At 36.9% G+C, this 17,836-nt stretch overlaps 1 protein-coding gene across 1 annotated transcript in view; it reads right to left on the bottom strand.

Annotated features, from left to right (window-relative positions):
• Positions 1-7,307: 7,307 nt before the first annotated feature.
• The window catches only part of LOC137655719 (uncharacterized), a 14,242-nt gene continuing 3,713 nt past the window's right edge, over positions 7,308-17,836 (bottom strand). Inside the window, exon 2 of the mRNA XM_068389733.1 lies at positions 7,308-11,443. Coding sequence (XP_068245834.1) covers positions 8,321-11,374 — 3,054 coding nt within the window. The 5' untranslated portion in view covers positions 11,375-11,443 and the 3' untranslated portion in view covers positions 7,308-8,320. The remainder of the gene's footprint in view (positions 11,444-17,836) is intronic.

Raw genomic sequence — 17,836 nt, forward strand, 5'->3', positions numbered from 1 at the left:
AGGTAGGTATGGTCCCGGAAAGATTTGCTAGAAGCCTCTCACCCAGTTGCGTAGTTTGTTACGAGCTGCATCTCTAGACTCTATCGACTTGGGATTCTCGAAACCATCGGACATTAAGGTCCGACATACATTGCAAACTTGCGGGTCCCAATAATGCAGGGATTCGGAAATAATATTGCAGGGGTCATGAAACCTGCATGTATTATGACCATTAAAACACTTACTCTTGATATTGCAGGAGACTGCAACACATGTCATCGGGGGTTCCTCCTGTAAAGAAAGGAAAGCAGAATGAGTATACAATTGATTATCTGACTAATAAACAATATGTGAAAGTCATCTTTTAACAAAATAGCTTAGGATAGTAAGCTAGAAAGGGATAGTGGGAGACACATACTTGTGTGTTCCCATGCAAGCAAATGCTGTTACCTCCCCTCAGTATTAACTATAAGGAGATTCCTCTATCAAGGGAACTCCAACTAAAGGGTTCTAACCCCTAGGGGTAGAGAAGTGTACAAGTCACTGCCCATTTTTATTCTTAACAGTGTGGGGTAAGGATGACTGATTTCTAATCAGAGTATTGAAGGAATTCTATTCTTTCCATATAGGAACGGTCCCAGCAGAATCCCGCACAACGGTACCCAAGATATGTTAGAAATAACTACTGTATAATCATACTATAGTTTTCTATTTGCAGTATATACTATACTGCAAATTACTGGCTACTGTATAATTATATAATGTAGTTTAGCCAGTGTGCTGCCGTTGTGGCAAGCATCTAACGGCACGGTCCAGTCGGCATGACGCCGACTGGACTAGGATATATAAAAGACATATATTTGTGTATCCTACCCAGCCCATTTGCTGTGACCTCCCTTACAATATTAAATCATAGAGTTTCCTGATCAGGGAGACTCAAGGATAAGGGTTCTACCCTTTTAGGGTTAGAAGTGTAATACCGCAAGCCCTATAAAATATCTAATATTATAGGGTAATATGAAAACTGATTTCTAATCAGAATATTGAAAAAAAATCCTATACTTTCAATATAGGATTGGTCTCAGCAAACACCCGGGCAAGGATACCCAAGATATATTGGAAAATAACTACTAGTATAATATATACAATAGTTTTTTCTATCTGCAGTGTATCCTCTACTGCAAATATACTGACTACCTGTATAAACATATACTGTAATTCAGCCGGCATAGCTAGTCCCTGCCGGCACAGCCAGCATGCTAGTTGAAAAAGAGAGAGAGACAGCATGGAGTGAAGGCTACCTTATTACTGTGTGTGTATACACTAATTAATGATGTAAAAGTCTAATTTACAGCCTTTCTCCAGAAAGAAGGTTCAAAGGGAAGGGGAGAATGTAACATTCAGGCCTCCATTCAGCCGCAAGTACCACCGCCGGCAAGGTCCAGCTGGCACGTAGCCGGCAGGGTAGCCTCCGGCAGCACTAGTACAGTCGGCGTACTGCTGGCTGAGTCAGCTCCTATCTGTGCCGGTCAGGATAATACCCCGGCAACAGAACTTGTGGCCAGCAGTCCAAGGGAGGACTGGAGTACCTTGGTCATAGAAGGGACTTCCCACCTACAGCCATCATGGCTGCCGGCAGCCGCCAGCCGTGGGCAGCCAAGAGCCGCCATCAGCCGTCAGCCGTCATGGATGCCGACAGATGGCATGGCTACCAGCAGCTTGCATAGCCGCCAGCAGCCGTCATAACTGCCGACAGTTTGTCTAACACATGGTCGCCAGCAGCCAACATGGCCGCTGGCAGTTGTCATGGCTGCCGGCAGCTGGTATAGCCGCAGGCAGCCAGACAACAGCTGCAGAGAAGGAGTCTGGCTGGCCCCCGCAACCCACCGGCAACAGTGAGATTGCAGGACGACGGCTCAAAGAAAGATAATTGCTCGGCCATCATAAAAGAACAGAGGGGGAGGGAAAAGGGTCCTGTATGAGGTGTGGAAGGAGCCGGCAAAGTTGCCGGTCCTACACACCCTTAAGAAACTCTGTTTCAGTATCGGCGCCATCCTAGGCAGCAGGAGAACTTTTATTCTCCAACCTAGGGTCTGCCAATACAGTTAAGGGGACGGAAGCAGTGCCGCCTCTTCTCAACAAGGGAGAAACAGAGCTCCAGTTCCTAGGCCTCAGAAGAATACTACTCTTCAGCCTAGGGTCTGCGAGCACAGGACTAGTCTACTAGGCCACAGGGAGAAGGTGGGGGCATCATACAACCACTTCAGGTGCGGCCTAGGGAGGGCTAGCCTCCTATGTCAGCAGCCTAGCCGGCAGGGGAATGACAAATCACCCTGCCGGCCAACTGTCGGCTCAAGACTAAATACTCTGAGGTTCTGACCGAATCCCAAAACCTGCCATCTGCGGTTAAAGGACGAGGCAGAAAACCCTAGGATAGTCATGCCTGAATGAAAACTCGGGCACGACCCACTAGGGTTGTAGCCTAAGGCTACACTCAGAGGGAAGAGAGATTACCCTTAAATCTCTACTAGAGACGAGTATCGGTTATATAATAATTCTAGGAGATATTAATCTCCGACGAATTGATAAACCAATACACCAGGGTAACTGGGGAAATGTCGAAAGTATACTATATGGCCTAGGTTAGGTTACCTAGGCAAAAACGATATCTCGGTTACGTAAATCACCGAAACTGACATATACGATCGACATAGAAAAAGGAGCATTATGCATATAAATATCTTTACAAGTATAAATTGCATAAATAGCTTTCATAACTAAATTATTAATGCTATTTTTACCGGGAATGTCGTTCTACTAAATAAATAACACATGCCTAACGAACGACAGCGCCCATGGCACCTCCGGTAACAGGCTTAACTCCTAATCACCATAAATTACTCTAATTTCACTGTACATTGTAAAGAATCAATACTTAACTTTCCAGAGGTGAAAGAAGCTGGAAATTGTATAATAATCCTTGAAAACCGATCGAAAATGTCAGATCAACAGGGAACACCACCGTGCGAAATCGCTAGAGAATTATGAATGTTCGCCATATTGGATATGGCGCTGTTGTGATACTCAATAGTATTATGGGAACTAGGGTAACCTTGATACGGCTCCCCTTCTAATTCTGCCACTTTCCCCCTCGAAGCGTAAACGCTATTCGGGGGTGCAGATTGCTGTGTGGCGGCGTGTCAAGAATATGTCCCCTGATATGATGCGATATCCTTGAGAGAAATTTAAGGATATTCGCCCCAGGAGTTAGAATTCTGGAGACCTAAAGGTAAATTCTCTGGGAATATCACTGTAGTCAAATATCCCTAGGAAGCTACTCTTAGGAACCTTCCATCAGGATGACATGGCTTGAGCCCAAATATATATATATATATATATATATATATATATATATATATATATATATATATATATATATATATATATATATATATATATATATATATATATATATATATATATATATATATCACCTCGCATTCTGTAGTTACTCATCTTTTCAGAGACTCTAATGACCTCATATTGTCCTAATTCACTCTAAGACGAATTTAAAGTTTTTCCCAACGCGTAGAACAAACTTTATTTGTATGCATCTCTCTCTCTCTCTCTCTCTCTCTCTCTCTCTCTCTCTCTCTCTCTCTCTCTCTCTCTCTCTCTCTCTCTCTCTATATTATTATTATTATTATTATTATTACTATCCAAGCTACAACCCTAGTTGGAAAAGCAAGATGCTATAAGCCCAGGGGCTCCAATAGGGAAAAATAGCCCAGTGAGGAATGGAAATAAGGAAATAAATAAATGAAGAGAATGAATTAACAATAAATCATTCTAAAAAAAAGTAACAACGTCAAAACAGATATGTCATATATAAACTATTAACAACGTCAAAAACAGATATGTCATATATAAACTAAAAAAAGACTCATGTTCGCCTGGTCAACAAAAAAGCATTTGCTCCAACTTTGAACTTTTGAAGTTCTACTGATTCAACTACCCGATTAGGAAGATCCTTCCACAACTTGGTAACAGCTGGAATGAAACTTCTAGAGTACTGCGTAGTATTAAGCCTCATGATGGAGAAGGCCTGGCTATTAGAATTAACTGCCTGCCTAGTATTACGAACAGGATTGAATTGTCCAGGGAGATCTAAATGTAAAGGATGGTCCGAGTTATGAAAAATCTTTTGCAACATGCATAAAGAACTAATTGAACGTCGGTGCCAGAGATTAATATCTAGATCAGGAATAAGATCTTTAATAGACAGTAAGTTTCTGTACAACAAATTAAGATGAGAATCAGCAGCTGAAGACCAGACGGGAGAACAATACTCAAAACAAGGTCAAATGAAAGAATTAAAATACTTCTTCAGAATAGATTGATCACCGAAAATCTTAAAAGACTTTCTCAATAAGCCAATTTTTTGTGCAATTGAAGAAGAGACAGACCTTATATGATTCTCAAAAGTAAATTTGCTGTCGAGAATCACACCTAAGATTTTGAAAGAGTCATACAAATTTAAAGAAACATTATCAATACTGAGATCCGGATGTTGAGGAGCCACCGTCCTTGACCTACTTACAATCATACTTTGAGTTTTGTTAGGATTCAACTTCATACCCCATAATTTGCACCATGCACTATTTCTAGCTAAATCTCTATTAAGGGATTCACCAACCCCAGATCTACATTCGGGGGATGGAATTGATGTAAAGAGAGTAGCATCATCTGCATATATATATATATATATATATATATATATATATATATATATATATATATATATATATATATATATATATATATACATATATATATATATATATATATATATATATATATATATATATATATATATATATATATATATATATATATATATATATCATAGACTCCTTTAAGGAAGGACTGGAACGTCAGGACCTCGGGGTTTTTAACTTGAGTCTGAAAGATTAACATGAGTCTGGACTAAAATGACTTCTAGAAGGGCTAGAAACACGTTCTCTGGATCAAAATGGGGGTTTTTGAGGATGGTGAGCTCAAAAGTAACATTTTCAACACCACCTGGGGTCATCTTCAAGGTCTAAAGGTCATTTATCAAGGTCAAATTTGTGAATTTTGGTCATTTTTGCTCGTTTTTTGTGTGTAACTCATAAATGGTGAGAGATAGCTGATTATAATATGAGGCAAGTCTGCAGAGCTGTCCGAATTTAATATATATTGTCATATATCGTCCTTCAAGAAAGGACTGGAACGTCCCCTGATCGGGGTTTTTAACTTGAGTCTGAAGGATTAACTTGAGTCCTGGACTAAAATGACTTCTAAGAAGGGCTAGAAACACGTTCTCTGATTCAAAATGGGGGTTTTTGAGGACGGTGAGTTCAATAGTGACATTTTCAACACCACCTGGGGTCATCTTCATCATCTTCAAGGTCAGAAGGTCATATTTCAAGGTCAAAATAGTGAATTTTGGTCATTTTTACTCGTTTTTGTGTGTAACTCATAGATGGTGAGGGATGGCTGATTATAATAAGAGGCAAGTCTGTAGTTCTGTCCAAATTTAATATATATTGTCTAGCGATGTTCATCTAATCAAATGTTAATGTCTTTGAGTTTTGTTGTGATGAGAAATACCGTTCTTTATTTCTTATTTTAGTGTTTCATTGTTTTAGGGCTTGTTTGGAATGTTTGAGTAATACAATATTTGACAATATATATTAAATCTCCTCTGTCTATTATTGAACCAATTGTTAGACCATCTTTGCTTACTGGGTTGCCTCTTTTCACGCGTTTTAATGCTTTCTTAACTTCTGCTGTTGAGTTTGGTCCCGACTCATTTGTTTCATTATTTCTTTTGGGAAAGTAATTTCTTGTATCACTATTGTATAGCACTATATAGAAATCATCTGCAATTTTGATCACTGCATCTCTATTGTTGATAATCTTTCCGTTTTCACTCTTTAGAGTAAACATCTTTTTGCGCCTTGTTTCAAGTTTTCTTTTCAGCAATTTGATGCTTCTTTTTTTATTTAGTGTTGCCTCAGTTTAGGTCTAATTGTTTTTACGAATGTCTTGGGTCTCTAGTTTGCTCATTATTTTGAAAAGTTCTGCTAATTCTCTTTCATCTACAGTATATTGAACCTTCATTTCTAATTTTTTCTTTAATAGGTTTTCGGTCTTATCTGATAATTTTCCTTGTTCCTGTTTAAGAACTTTTCCACCTATCTCTTGTGTTAATTCCAATATAAATTTTGTTAAATTAATGTTCATATCTTCTTTACATGGTTCCATTTCATTATGCAACTGGGAGTACCTATTTTGTATTGCTAAACTAAGCTCATCAGATTTTTTTTTTCACATTGTAGAAGTATCTATTTTCTTTCCTAAAATCGCTTTGTATTTTCCTTGCCTTATATTCAAACAGATTTTACTTCTCATCATTTGATAGCCGCTGGACTTTAACTTGTTTAACACAGTTACAGTATGTATGAATGAGTGGGTGTGTGTGTTTGTGTGGGGGTGTATCAAAGCTAATGAGATATTGTGCGAGCGGCCTCGTCTAATAAAGTTTTGGTAAGTTTGATTCTGAATTAGGGTTGTCCAGAATACAGGTATGCAGATGTGATTGTTGTTCTGCGTTTGTACGTTATCTGCAATCCCAAGACTCGTAACAGGTCAAAATGAGTCTCTTCAGTATTTTCCCTGGTTAATGTGATTTAGATGACCCCCATCTGAGGCGCACATTCCCCTTAGAGTTTTCCCGGTGTCTGCTCAGCCCATTAAGTTTTATTGTCGCGTTGATGCTACATCTTCTCGGGTAAAGAACTCTGGCTTTTCAAATATTCTTGTTTCTTTTTGCTTTGGGATTTGGGTAAATGGCTCTTTATGATTGTAATTAGTTGCATTTAATCATCTGAAATATTTGAGAATTTATCCTTTTCATAGCAATCACATTGATTATTCAATAGCAAGTTTTCACACAAGATGGAAATTTTGTTCATTGTCCCCAATATTTACTGCGAATTAGGATCTGCAGATTTCTTGCCGTTAGGCTTTAATTTATTGTCAAAATTTCGAACTTTAATACATAGTTCAGGTGTTGATGGTGTAACCTTGCGCATTGAAGTAATTATCATGACAACTTCTTTTGAATTTGGTTTTCACGAGGATAATTATTATTAAACTACTAGACTGGGCCACGCCCTTTTAAATTTTCAAGTATCATTCCTGTTATGATTATCAGTATTACTACTAACAGCACAGATATAGTTTTAGGGTACAAAATGCGAATAAGGATATTGAAAACAAGGTTAGCATTTCACTTTATTAAAAAGTGACTAGATATCATGTTTTAAAACAGCTAAAATGTATATTCTACACATATAAAAATATATTATACATATCACAGCCTCCTTAAACCAAACTATATTGATTTCCTTCCGCTAACTCTCATTTACGATATACACAAGATGCACTTCCACAACAGAGTCTACGAAAAGTCTTTTCCAAACTTTTAATTTACATTCACATTTTTTTTTTCTATAAAAACCCAATGCGCCAATGAACAAAATACGACATAAATGTTTAGATAATTTCTTTGCTTTTACAATAGCTTTTTTTCTTCCGTAACGACATATAAGATACAAATCTTAGGACTAAATAAGCACAACAAAATTAGACATGAAACAACATTTTTACATGAAACTTTTACAAAAAGTATTTGGTTATAAGGGAGTTTAATTAATTATGCCTTAATATTTCAAAGAATCTTATAATATGAGCTTACACGGTTCACCTACAAATTAAGAGAGGGCAATAACATAAATGTAATATACTTCTGTTATTGATCTCTTGCGTGAAACATATTAACAAAATTGATAATAAAGAATATATTTAGTTGATTTCTTGAGACAAAAAAAAAATCACAAATGTTTTGATGAATAATATTCTTGTTCTTTTAGTGATCGTACTTTTCTGTGTTTGACAAGGATGGTAATATGAATAGAGGAAAAAGTTGCATTTCTTCGCTCAAAAAACAATGGAAATTACTTGTTGCTACTTTCAGAAAACCCCATTGATTTATATATGTTAGCTATAATAATGATCTGTAATATTTATGACGAACCAAATACAAATTTTCTTTTATCCCATATCTAAGCTCAAGTGAGATCATATTTATATATTCCAGTATTTCCTGAGGTTCCCCTAATGTCTTACATACTAAGTTGATAACATCTGATAAGATTAATATGCAAAAGTTACTATGTTATGGTATATTTACATATGAGTTAAAGTCGAAGTTTTATGATATCAATGTCTATGATTAAAGGGAAGTTACAGTATTCGGAGGTTTACTATACACTGGTGGTGGCGTTGCTGGTGTCTTTGGTACCTCTTTTGCATCGCCTAAATCTGTGTAGGAGGCCACCCTACGGATTCTAGACATAGATGAATCCTCTTGGGAAGGTGAAGAGGTATCCTCCACATCCAAAGGAGAATATCCATAACAGCTGACATTCATACTATTTCCAACAATTTTACTTAAAAGACCTGCCCGAGCTTGACCTTTGAGTACATCATTCAAAGAGTTAGAACTTATTTTGATCAAGTCGAGGGACTTGTTTCTGCAGTCTTTGTCTCCCTCCTCTTCTGTCTCAGCAGAAGTAGAGTAGTCAAGGATAACAGCAGAGTCGGGGGTGATATCAGGCAGGTGAGATGGGGGAGTTCTTCCCATGGGTGCTGTGTATGTTGGGACACTTTGAGCATAACTGGTGTGTGTTGAGCTTAAGGGAAGGGTAAGCATACTCTGATCCCTCTTTGAGCAATTAATAAAGGGTAAAGAGTGTTGGTTCATGCAGTCATTTGATGATGAGACATCTGTAAGGTAGTCAACATGAATTTCTGAGAGAGATGAACAAGTGCTAGGTTCCAAAATACCACTTACTCCTTCTACAGATGGGGGTTTTAAATATCTTGCTTCTTCATAGTGGTGAGCAGTTCCATGTACTTCAGGTAACCGATGTTGGGTATTGTGAGAAGGTAGATATTGATGACTGGGAGATACAGTATGGGGTGTTGAGTACATATTGCTATTATTTGATATAATAGAGTTGTTGTAGTAAGAGGCGACTTCATATTTATCTAGGGTTCTAACATCATATTTACTTGCTGAGGACACAGGTGTCCAAGTAGACTTATCCCTTATGTTAGACATAGTTCTGTTCCTCATGTGATGGCGCAGGTAATCAGGTCTAGATCTTTGGGCACGGATGGTTTGAGCTCTTATTGGATTTCTTAAAGGTGTGCGTTCTGGTGAAGACAGACTACTAGCGTTAGGTTTACAATAATATTTACTATTTGGGAGAGTTTGGGTGCTATAATTATGAACTTTCGTGTATTGTATTGGTGTTGAAGCATTATGCAGATTCAGGGAGGACTTGTTGAATACTTCATCCATTGCTTGTTCAGGATCCACTTGGGTTCGAAATCTGACAAACCCACTGTCATTAACTAGCATTGATGATGGTCTAAAACTTGCTGCTGATTGAGTTCGATCTCGATTCCAGAGCAACTGAAAATCAGAGGTAACTGAATCAATGGTTCCAGTTTTATTAGCACAACGTGGAGTTGTATAAGTCCAGTCAATTGGCATTCTTTTAATGCCATCATTCATTGATGGTTTACTTGTATGAAAGTTGAAACTACCACCAAGTATCTGTCTTTTTTCATTTTGTATTGGAAAAACATTAGCACTGCGTCCTCCTTTCATATTCTTGTTATCCCTACCACAACTTGTCAGCACTGAGAATATAGTGCTCTCCTGTTTACTATGAGATGGTCTCCCAGAAGTGAAGATAAATGCAGCTGCCAGAACAGCAATACTAATAATGAGCTCCAAACCACGAGCCATGCTGACTCTACCCCACCAGACCCAGATGTGCTTTGTTGGTGATACAGGTGCCAACATTATATAAAAGTGCAAAGCAGACAGCATTATTTGCCCAACACTTGCCACAAGGATGAATACAGCCCCACAATTTACTGATGAGCGAGTCTGACCAGATGAAACCAAGTCATCTGTTGCTGAACGATTGAGACGGCCTAATAGATGGCCTGAATACCGACCAGCAGATCTTTCAGCTTTCCAAACTGCCCATAAACTACAAAACCCTGCAAAGCTTCCCCAGATCACAGCAAGTGACTGGGCAGTTACTCTCAAGGGAAAGGCATATTTCTCTACTAAGGAAGCTACAAGATGAGCTGTGATGGATATGATAATATGTGCTGTGGTAAAAAACACAAGTGCAAATCGTAGACGTAAACTTTTTGGGAACACTCGAGAACATCTGCTGGACTGATACAGAGATAGGGCTACAACTGCTACTGCAGCTATAAAACATGGCCAACTAATCTCCTCAATAATGGCAGTTAAGAAGTCTGGGAGACGGTTCTCAATACCATAAGGATCATGGAATAAATGAAGGCATCTTAGAATAGCAGCTAAAAACACAAGGGCAAGCAGAATTATGTACCGAAGACGGGTAAGCACGTGGGTTGCAGGAGATAATCGTGCTAAACAGCAAAGACTAGCAGCAGCTATAAGTGCAAATAGACCAGCAGAAACATAAACATGTATCCACCAAGCAGCTCCTAAAGCCCACTTTACATCACTTTTAGACAAAATTCCCTTTTCTCTGATACCACCAGCATGGTTCTGATTCAAAATTATGGACTCCTCTGATATTGGGTGAAATGTTGGAAACTTTGGAATCTCCTTGTTCAGTATGGATTTGTCAGGTGTAGGATATGGGTAAGATGTATCTCTAAAGCTATCGTCTTCATGTAAGACATATGGAATTGAATCAGCATTTACTTCAATGACACTGGGAACTGTTCTTGTTGTCATAACAAATTCACTTTCCTTTCCTATTTGATGCCTCATGAGTTCTGACCTGACTGGATCTTGAACACTATTGATGAAAGAAGTAGTTGTTGAAGGTGCAGCTGAAGTGGTTGTGGTAGTAATATCAATAGGAGGAGCGGGTGTATATTGCGTACTAGTATTGGAAGAAAATGTTGGTGCTCCATATGCAACTCCTCGGAATATTGCAGCAATCTCGCTTTCCCTTGTAGATGCACTGCGCTGAGAAGGTAGCTGACGATCGCTCAGTTTTGTGAGGAGACTGGAAGCTGCTTGTTTAGGATCATGGGCTGTTAGCGACAACGCTAAAACTCCACCACCTGATCTTTGAGTCATGGATGATGATAAAGGTGAAGTGAGGCCAATCTGAGCTGAAGCATCTTGCACTAAACACCATGATAGGACAGCGATAAACAAGCTTGCCTGTGTGGGGCGTCTATGAGTTTGTCGATACATTTTTGCTGCAAATGTTTCACAAATCCTTACAATCACAGCAATGCTGTCGGCATCAGGCTCCTTTCCGACCTGGAAAGGAGAAAAGAGAAATAAATATCTGTCCTTAAAAACACAAGGAATTATAAAATAAGAAATACTAATATTACTTTGACAAATATGTTTCATAAAATAAGTAGGCCATTTATACACCATTGAAAATTAGTAATGAATTATTTTCACTTTTCCTAGAGTAAAGCATTATATGAAATCGTATAGGATAAAATCATTATAGATTGTCAGTCTATGACATAAATATACAAAGCAATTACTATACACACGGTTAAGAGAAAATGATAGGGGAGATAAGTACTTCGCAGTTTCATTCCATCAGATAATAAGATAATTTCAAATGATTCATACTTGCTGTATCGAAAGACTAAAAATGTTTTCAGTGAAGCGAAAACAGCACTATAAATCAAAGATTAAATGAGATATAATACCAATTATAGGAACGAATTGTATATCAATATATTTAACCAGAGTACCATGTAGCGGATATTTTGATAGATTCCTGCTTTACTTTTAAACAACATCTACAGCTAACAAACTCTTATGAAATTGAACTTACTACATGCTAATAAAGACATCCCCGTAAGGTTTCAGGTAACTGATCATAAAGAGTAGGAAGTTTGAAGTCATAATATAAGATGAAATGCTGCTCGTTCCATAGTTTGGTGACGAGTGTATCACTTTCAGACAATAATACAAGTCTTGGCATCAATAAATAAATGGTAAAGTAGAATGAGAAATAAATTACTAGGAATCGTAGGTGGAATTGATAAAGCAAGTTAGAAACAATTCAAAAGAGAGAGAGAGAGAGAGAGAGAGAGAGAGAGAGAGAGAGAGAGAGAGAGAGAGAGAGAGAGAGAGAGAGAGAGAGAGAGAAATTGATTGATTTGAAGTTTTCTGGCATCCTGACATCTGAGGTCATTGACGCCAAAAGAGAGAGAGAGAGAGAGAGAGAGAGAGAGAGAGAGAGAGAGAGAGAGAGAGAGAGAGAGAGAAGATGCAAGCACTTGGCGTCAGTGATGGAAGCTGAAATGAAACAAGACTTTTTTATTCGTTAAAGTTACACCTGTATAATTATTGACTTATAATTTCTCTTTAATGTTATAGTTTTAAAGCTATGAAAATATAATTATTTCATAAAAGCTCTAGTTTAAAATTCCACTAAATTTCTAGTTGGATCTGAACGTTTTCCTTTATCGCCTCAGTGCGTGTCATTCACCTCTCTTAGTTTTACATCCCGTCGCCGATAAACATTCCCTATTTTTCTTTGCTTCTGGTATGAGAATTTCATTTGGTATTCAAAGCTTCCCAAGCTAACAGTTTCTGTGGTTGTTAAATTCGTAACCACAATCAATGTATAAATTTTACGTCACATTTGATCACCATCATCTCTTCCTACGCCTATTGACGCAAAGGGACTCGGTTACATTTCGCCAGTCGCCTCTATCTTGAACTTTTAATTCAGTACTTCACTTCTCCATTCATCATCTCCTAGTTCGCGCTTCATAGTCCTTTGCTATGTAGGCCTGGGTCTTCTAACTCTTCTAGTACCTTGTAGGGACCTGCTGAACGTTTGGTGAACTAATCTCTCTTAAGAGTGCGAAAAGCATACCCAAACCATCTCCATCTACCCCTCATCCTGATCTCATCCACATATGGCAATCGAGTAATCTCTCTTATAGTTTCATTTCTAATCCTTTCCCGCCATTTAACTCCTAATATCCTTCTGAAGACTTTGGTCTCAAATCTACTAAATCTACTTTGATAGGGTTCAAGTTTTAATTTTCGTAACATTCCTTTTATTCCTTTACGTATGCTAAACTACCTAAGGTTAACTTCATAAATGATGCAAACTAACATGAGAAACCGAAAATACTATTTTCGTAAATAGAAAAGAAAATTGAGAACAATAATATCAACCTTTGTAGTAATGACTGTCATTATTATTGTTGCCTTTGCAAAAACCAAGGAATTTTCGAGCAATATGTATTCAAACCTGTATTTTATTTATGTGATTGTTTGTTTGTGATCAACTTTTACACAAAAACTACTGAACCGAATTTGACCAAACTTGATATTGGTAGTCATATTGGGTATGACCCATGGGGTGAATGCATAACATCTCGGATAAAGTACGGTACACCAAAGTGCAAGAACACAATAATATTTTGAAAATAACTGCAACGTTAAGTAAATGGCAAATATTTTTTAGATTATTCTTTGTTTGTGAACATTACAAAAAAAAAAAAAAAAAAAAAAAAAACGAACCAATTTCAACGAAATTTGGTTGACAAGTGGCACAAGTACACTGCTTCGCAAGGCATAGCTATGATTTCTACTGAGTGACCCTAATGTTATTATTATTTTTATCAAAGCTACAACCCCTATATATTAGTTGGAAAAAACAGGATGCTATATAATGGTAACAAAGGATTAAGAATGTTAACAAATATAATCTCACTTTTGTGTGTGTGTGTGTGTGAGAGAGAGAGAGAGAGAGAGAGAGAGAGAGAGAGAGAGAGAGAGAGAGAGAGAGAGAGAGAGAGAGAGAGAGTTACATATTTTGTGAATAGAGTTATTAGATATTTGATGATATGAGAGGAGGAAAAAGAAAATTGGGTGAAAAAAAAATGGATTATCAGTTACGCAATTGAAATAACTGCACGTAAATTACGGTCAAGTGAGATCTAAAAAAAAGAAGAGAAATATATAATGGTAATCTAACTCAGTGTTGCCGATAAAGCTAGGCTGTGTGTATGAACAAAGAGTTACATAAAAACAAAAATAGTGAAATAAACCCTTAGTTAAAAATGTAGAAAAGGCGTTAGAAATAATGAGGAGGAAACAACTGGGAAGAGGTTGAAGCTATAGCACCCCTGTTCAGGGGTTGGGTCTCCATATAACAAATCATCTCCAGGGCCTTGTTCACCAGTGCGCTAATATACATAACGCATTTCCGCTGCATTACCTTTCCCTTCTTTGTAAAAAACGTAGCGTCTCTGGGGAATATCACTTCTTCAGCTTATTTTGTATTTTCATTATCCTATTCAGCTTTTACTCACTATATCATACATTCATTAATGCTGTTCTAACTTCTCCTACCATCGTCAACCACATGATACACCTGTAAACCTAATATTGATAAAAAAAATCAGTATAGTATAAAAGCAAGTGTTTGCTGTTGAAAAGTCCTCATTTATCTAACAATTCAATAAAAAAAAAAGGAATGAAACTATGAAGTAACGAGGTGTACCAATTTTAATGACAGTATATTGTATATTATAATATCCAAGAAAAAAAGTTAATTCTTTTGCTTTTTTCACTTGTCTTTGCTTTGAATAATAATAATAATAATAATAATAATAATAATATTAATAGTAATAATAATAAAAGCTAAAGTTTGTATTATAGGCGACGAGCGTTCAGATATCGTAAATCATGTGCCAAGGCAAACCGTCCATATTTCTAAAATAGTTTACCTCTTCCCAAATGTTATCTTTCGTGAAATCATATCCATTTCTAACCAATCGATTATAAAGCAAAGAAACTGGACCTATAATATAACTTCCTTGGAATAGTTGATAACGGTACTGCTGACCTTTCATTTCTCTCAAGATTCCACTGTGTATACGCATTACAGTTACTGCCGTACTGCCATACTTAAAATGACCATAATACGCCAAAGCCTTCTCTTATTGTCTGACGCTTAACACACCGTATTAAATGCGCAGCCCGTCAAACAACCATTGTTCAGATGCAATGGGTGAAGCTAATCAAGGGACCCTATTTTGCAGGAATATTGAACGAGACAGACGCATTTAACAAGTGGCAAAGTCCGTTTCTCTCTCTCTCTCTCTCTCTCTCTCTCTCTCTCTCTCTCTCTCTCTCTCTCTCTCATACACACAAACACTCGCACACCAGCAAGTATGACAAAAGCCTTGGATAGCCTAATCTAACCGTTTGCTTTTAAAACACCTCAGCGGCGGCTGTTCAAAGGCGTTTATGCTTTTAAGTCTCTAATTGATTCTCGCTTTTCCCATCAATTCCTCTCCCTCCCTCATCCTGTCTCCCTCCCTAGTCATCTCTGGCTTACGCTCTACTCACCCCTCTTCATGGCTGAAGTAACCCCCTCCCCCCCATTACCTCTTCCCTCAACCAAGTCTTTTACCCTCCACTTCATTTCCTTTCATTTCCCATTTCCAAAATCCCTTCCTCATCTCCAGCCAACCCCATCAACGCATCGAACACAGCGTCAATTCTCTTAAGCTATTCTGATATATATATAATATATATATATATATATATATATATATATATATATATATATATATATATATATATATATATATATATATATATATATATATATGCAGAACCACAGGGAAAATGAAAATACGAAATATACGATTAAGTCCTGACTAGTTTCGTGATACTTCTTCAGTCCTCTGAAGAAGTATCACGAAACTAGTCAGGACTTAATCGTATATTTCGTATGTGCATTTTCCCTGTGGTTCTTCTGCATCTGAGTATCATGTTTTCCTGTGATTTTTACGCATACATATATATATATATAATATATAATATATATATATATATATAATTATATATATATATATATATTATATATATATATATACTGTATACTTACGATTATTGCATTACGAGAGTTATTTTACTCTACGTAGGCTACCTCTATCTATGCAGTAGTTATTGTTACCGCTACATTTTTTTCTCAATATTTGCTTATCGTAGATTTTGTTACCGTTACAAATCTTATCTTTTTTTCAACATTTCCTTATCTGTCATTGTTTTATTCTTCAAGTTTTATTTTAGCAGTTGAACGAATTTCTTGTACAACTAATCTTCACATGAAATAAAATTATACGGCTATTGTAATGTAAAGGGTAGTACCCATCTCCCCTTTTTAAACTAACACCATCTTCAAAAATTTCATCCCATCTCCATATTATCTTTAATATCTCACGTCTTACTCTTTCTTTGAGAGAGAGAGAGAGAGAGAGAGAGAGAGAGAGAGAGAGAGAGAGAGAGAGAGAGAGAGAGAGAGAGAGAGAGTTTAAGTGAAAGTTTGTTGTGGAAGCTGCTCAAAAGGAGGCAAACGTTGGCTTAAAAGTCTCGAGTACGGATTAGCACTGGCTATTATAATAGGGGTCCTGGCCAATGTCCCACAACCATGACTTTCCCTTCCATTCCTGTCCCCTACCCTTCCTTCACCTTTCCAAAGCCCATTAAAATCAGTTTTGGTACTCAAAGCTTAAAATTCCCAACACTTTTCCTTAGGTGTTTGCTGGAAGCTGGGTGCATTAGGGGAAATTAATTGAGGAGACGAAGGAAGAGTTTCCCTGAGGTAATTGAAGCCTTTGGCCAAATTTGTTTTGATTTTCATTCCATTTGTGATCCTTTAATCGCCTTTTCATCTCTGCAGGCTTGACCTAAGTGTCAGATATTTTAATGGACAGCTAGTTCTTGAAAGAGCCTTCAATGGTAATAAGGATAGTAAATGGGTCGTTCCCACTTAACGTACTTTTCAAGAAATCAATATCCTTTATTTTGTTCTATTGAGGATTATTTTACTTTCTCTCCCCGCGCTCCTCAACTGGCAATCCACATACCTGTCTCTCTTAAATGTGGGCATAACACTTTTGCTCGGCCATTTTATTCACATCTTTCTGTAAAAATTCAAAATAAATAAACCAAAACGCTTTCTTGCTACAAAAAAGTTCCATTCCTAAAATTATAATATTCATCTTCATAAGAAGAATGTGTACTTCCATTTTATGTGACGTTCTTGTTTCCTTGTTTATACTTTTATGGATAACGGTTTACAAGGGGCAAAAAGTTAAGCAAAACATTTTTTATATAAAATATTGGTCTCACCAGGTAAAAGCTTAAATGCATTTAGCTATTAGGTTACTAAGGTTCGATTCCATTGATAGAGAAGAAATTATATATATATATATATATATATATATATATATATATATATATATATATATATGCTTGTGTACTTGTGTGTATGCAAGCACATCAAACCCAAAAACTGTAAAGCGAAAATGCATAGAAGTCAACACGACTGCGCGTAAGAAAAATAAGTTTACGTACGTATGTTGTTTATGGTGATTGAAATATGCAAGCAATCTCTAGGTCTTATATTCAAACTTTTACGAGAACAATCTTAAAAGTCAAACTTTGGAATCGACATTTGAAAAGCCCTTACACACTTAAGAGGATCAAATGCTTTAATAACTTTCTTTTAACGCTCATGAACTGCTTTTGGATAATGGTCTCTTTCCAACTGCTTCTGAACGCAGAGCATTTTCATGGGATGAAAGGAGAGGTATTATTATTAACTTATCTTTAATCAAATTGTTGATGAAAATAACAACAATAATGATT

Source organism: Palaemon carinicauda, chromosome 16, assembly GCF_036898095.1.
Source record: "Palaemon carinicauda isolate YSFRI2023 chromosome 16, ASM3689809v2, whole genome shotgun sequence".
Classification (NCBI taxonomy): Eukaryota; Metazoa; Arthropoda; class Malacostraca; order Decapoda; family Palaemonidae; genus Palaemon; species Palaemon carinicauda.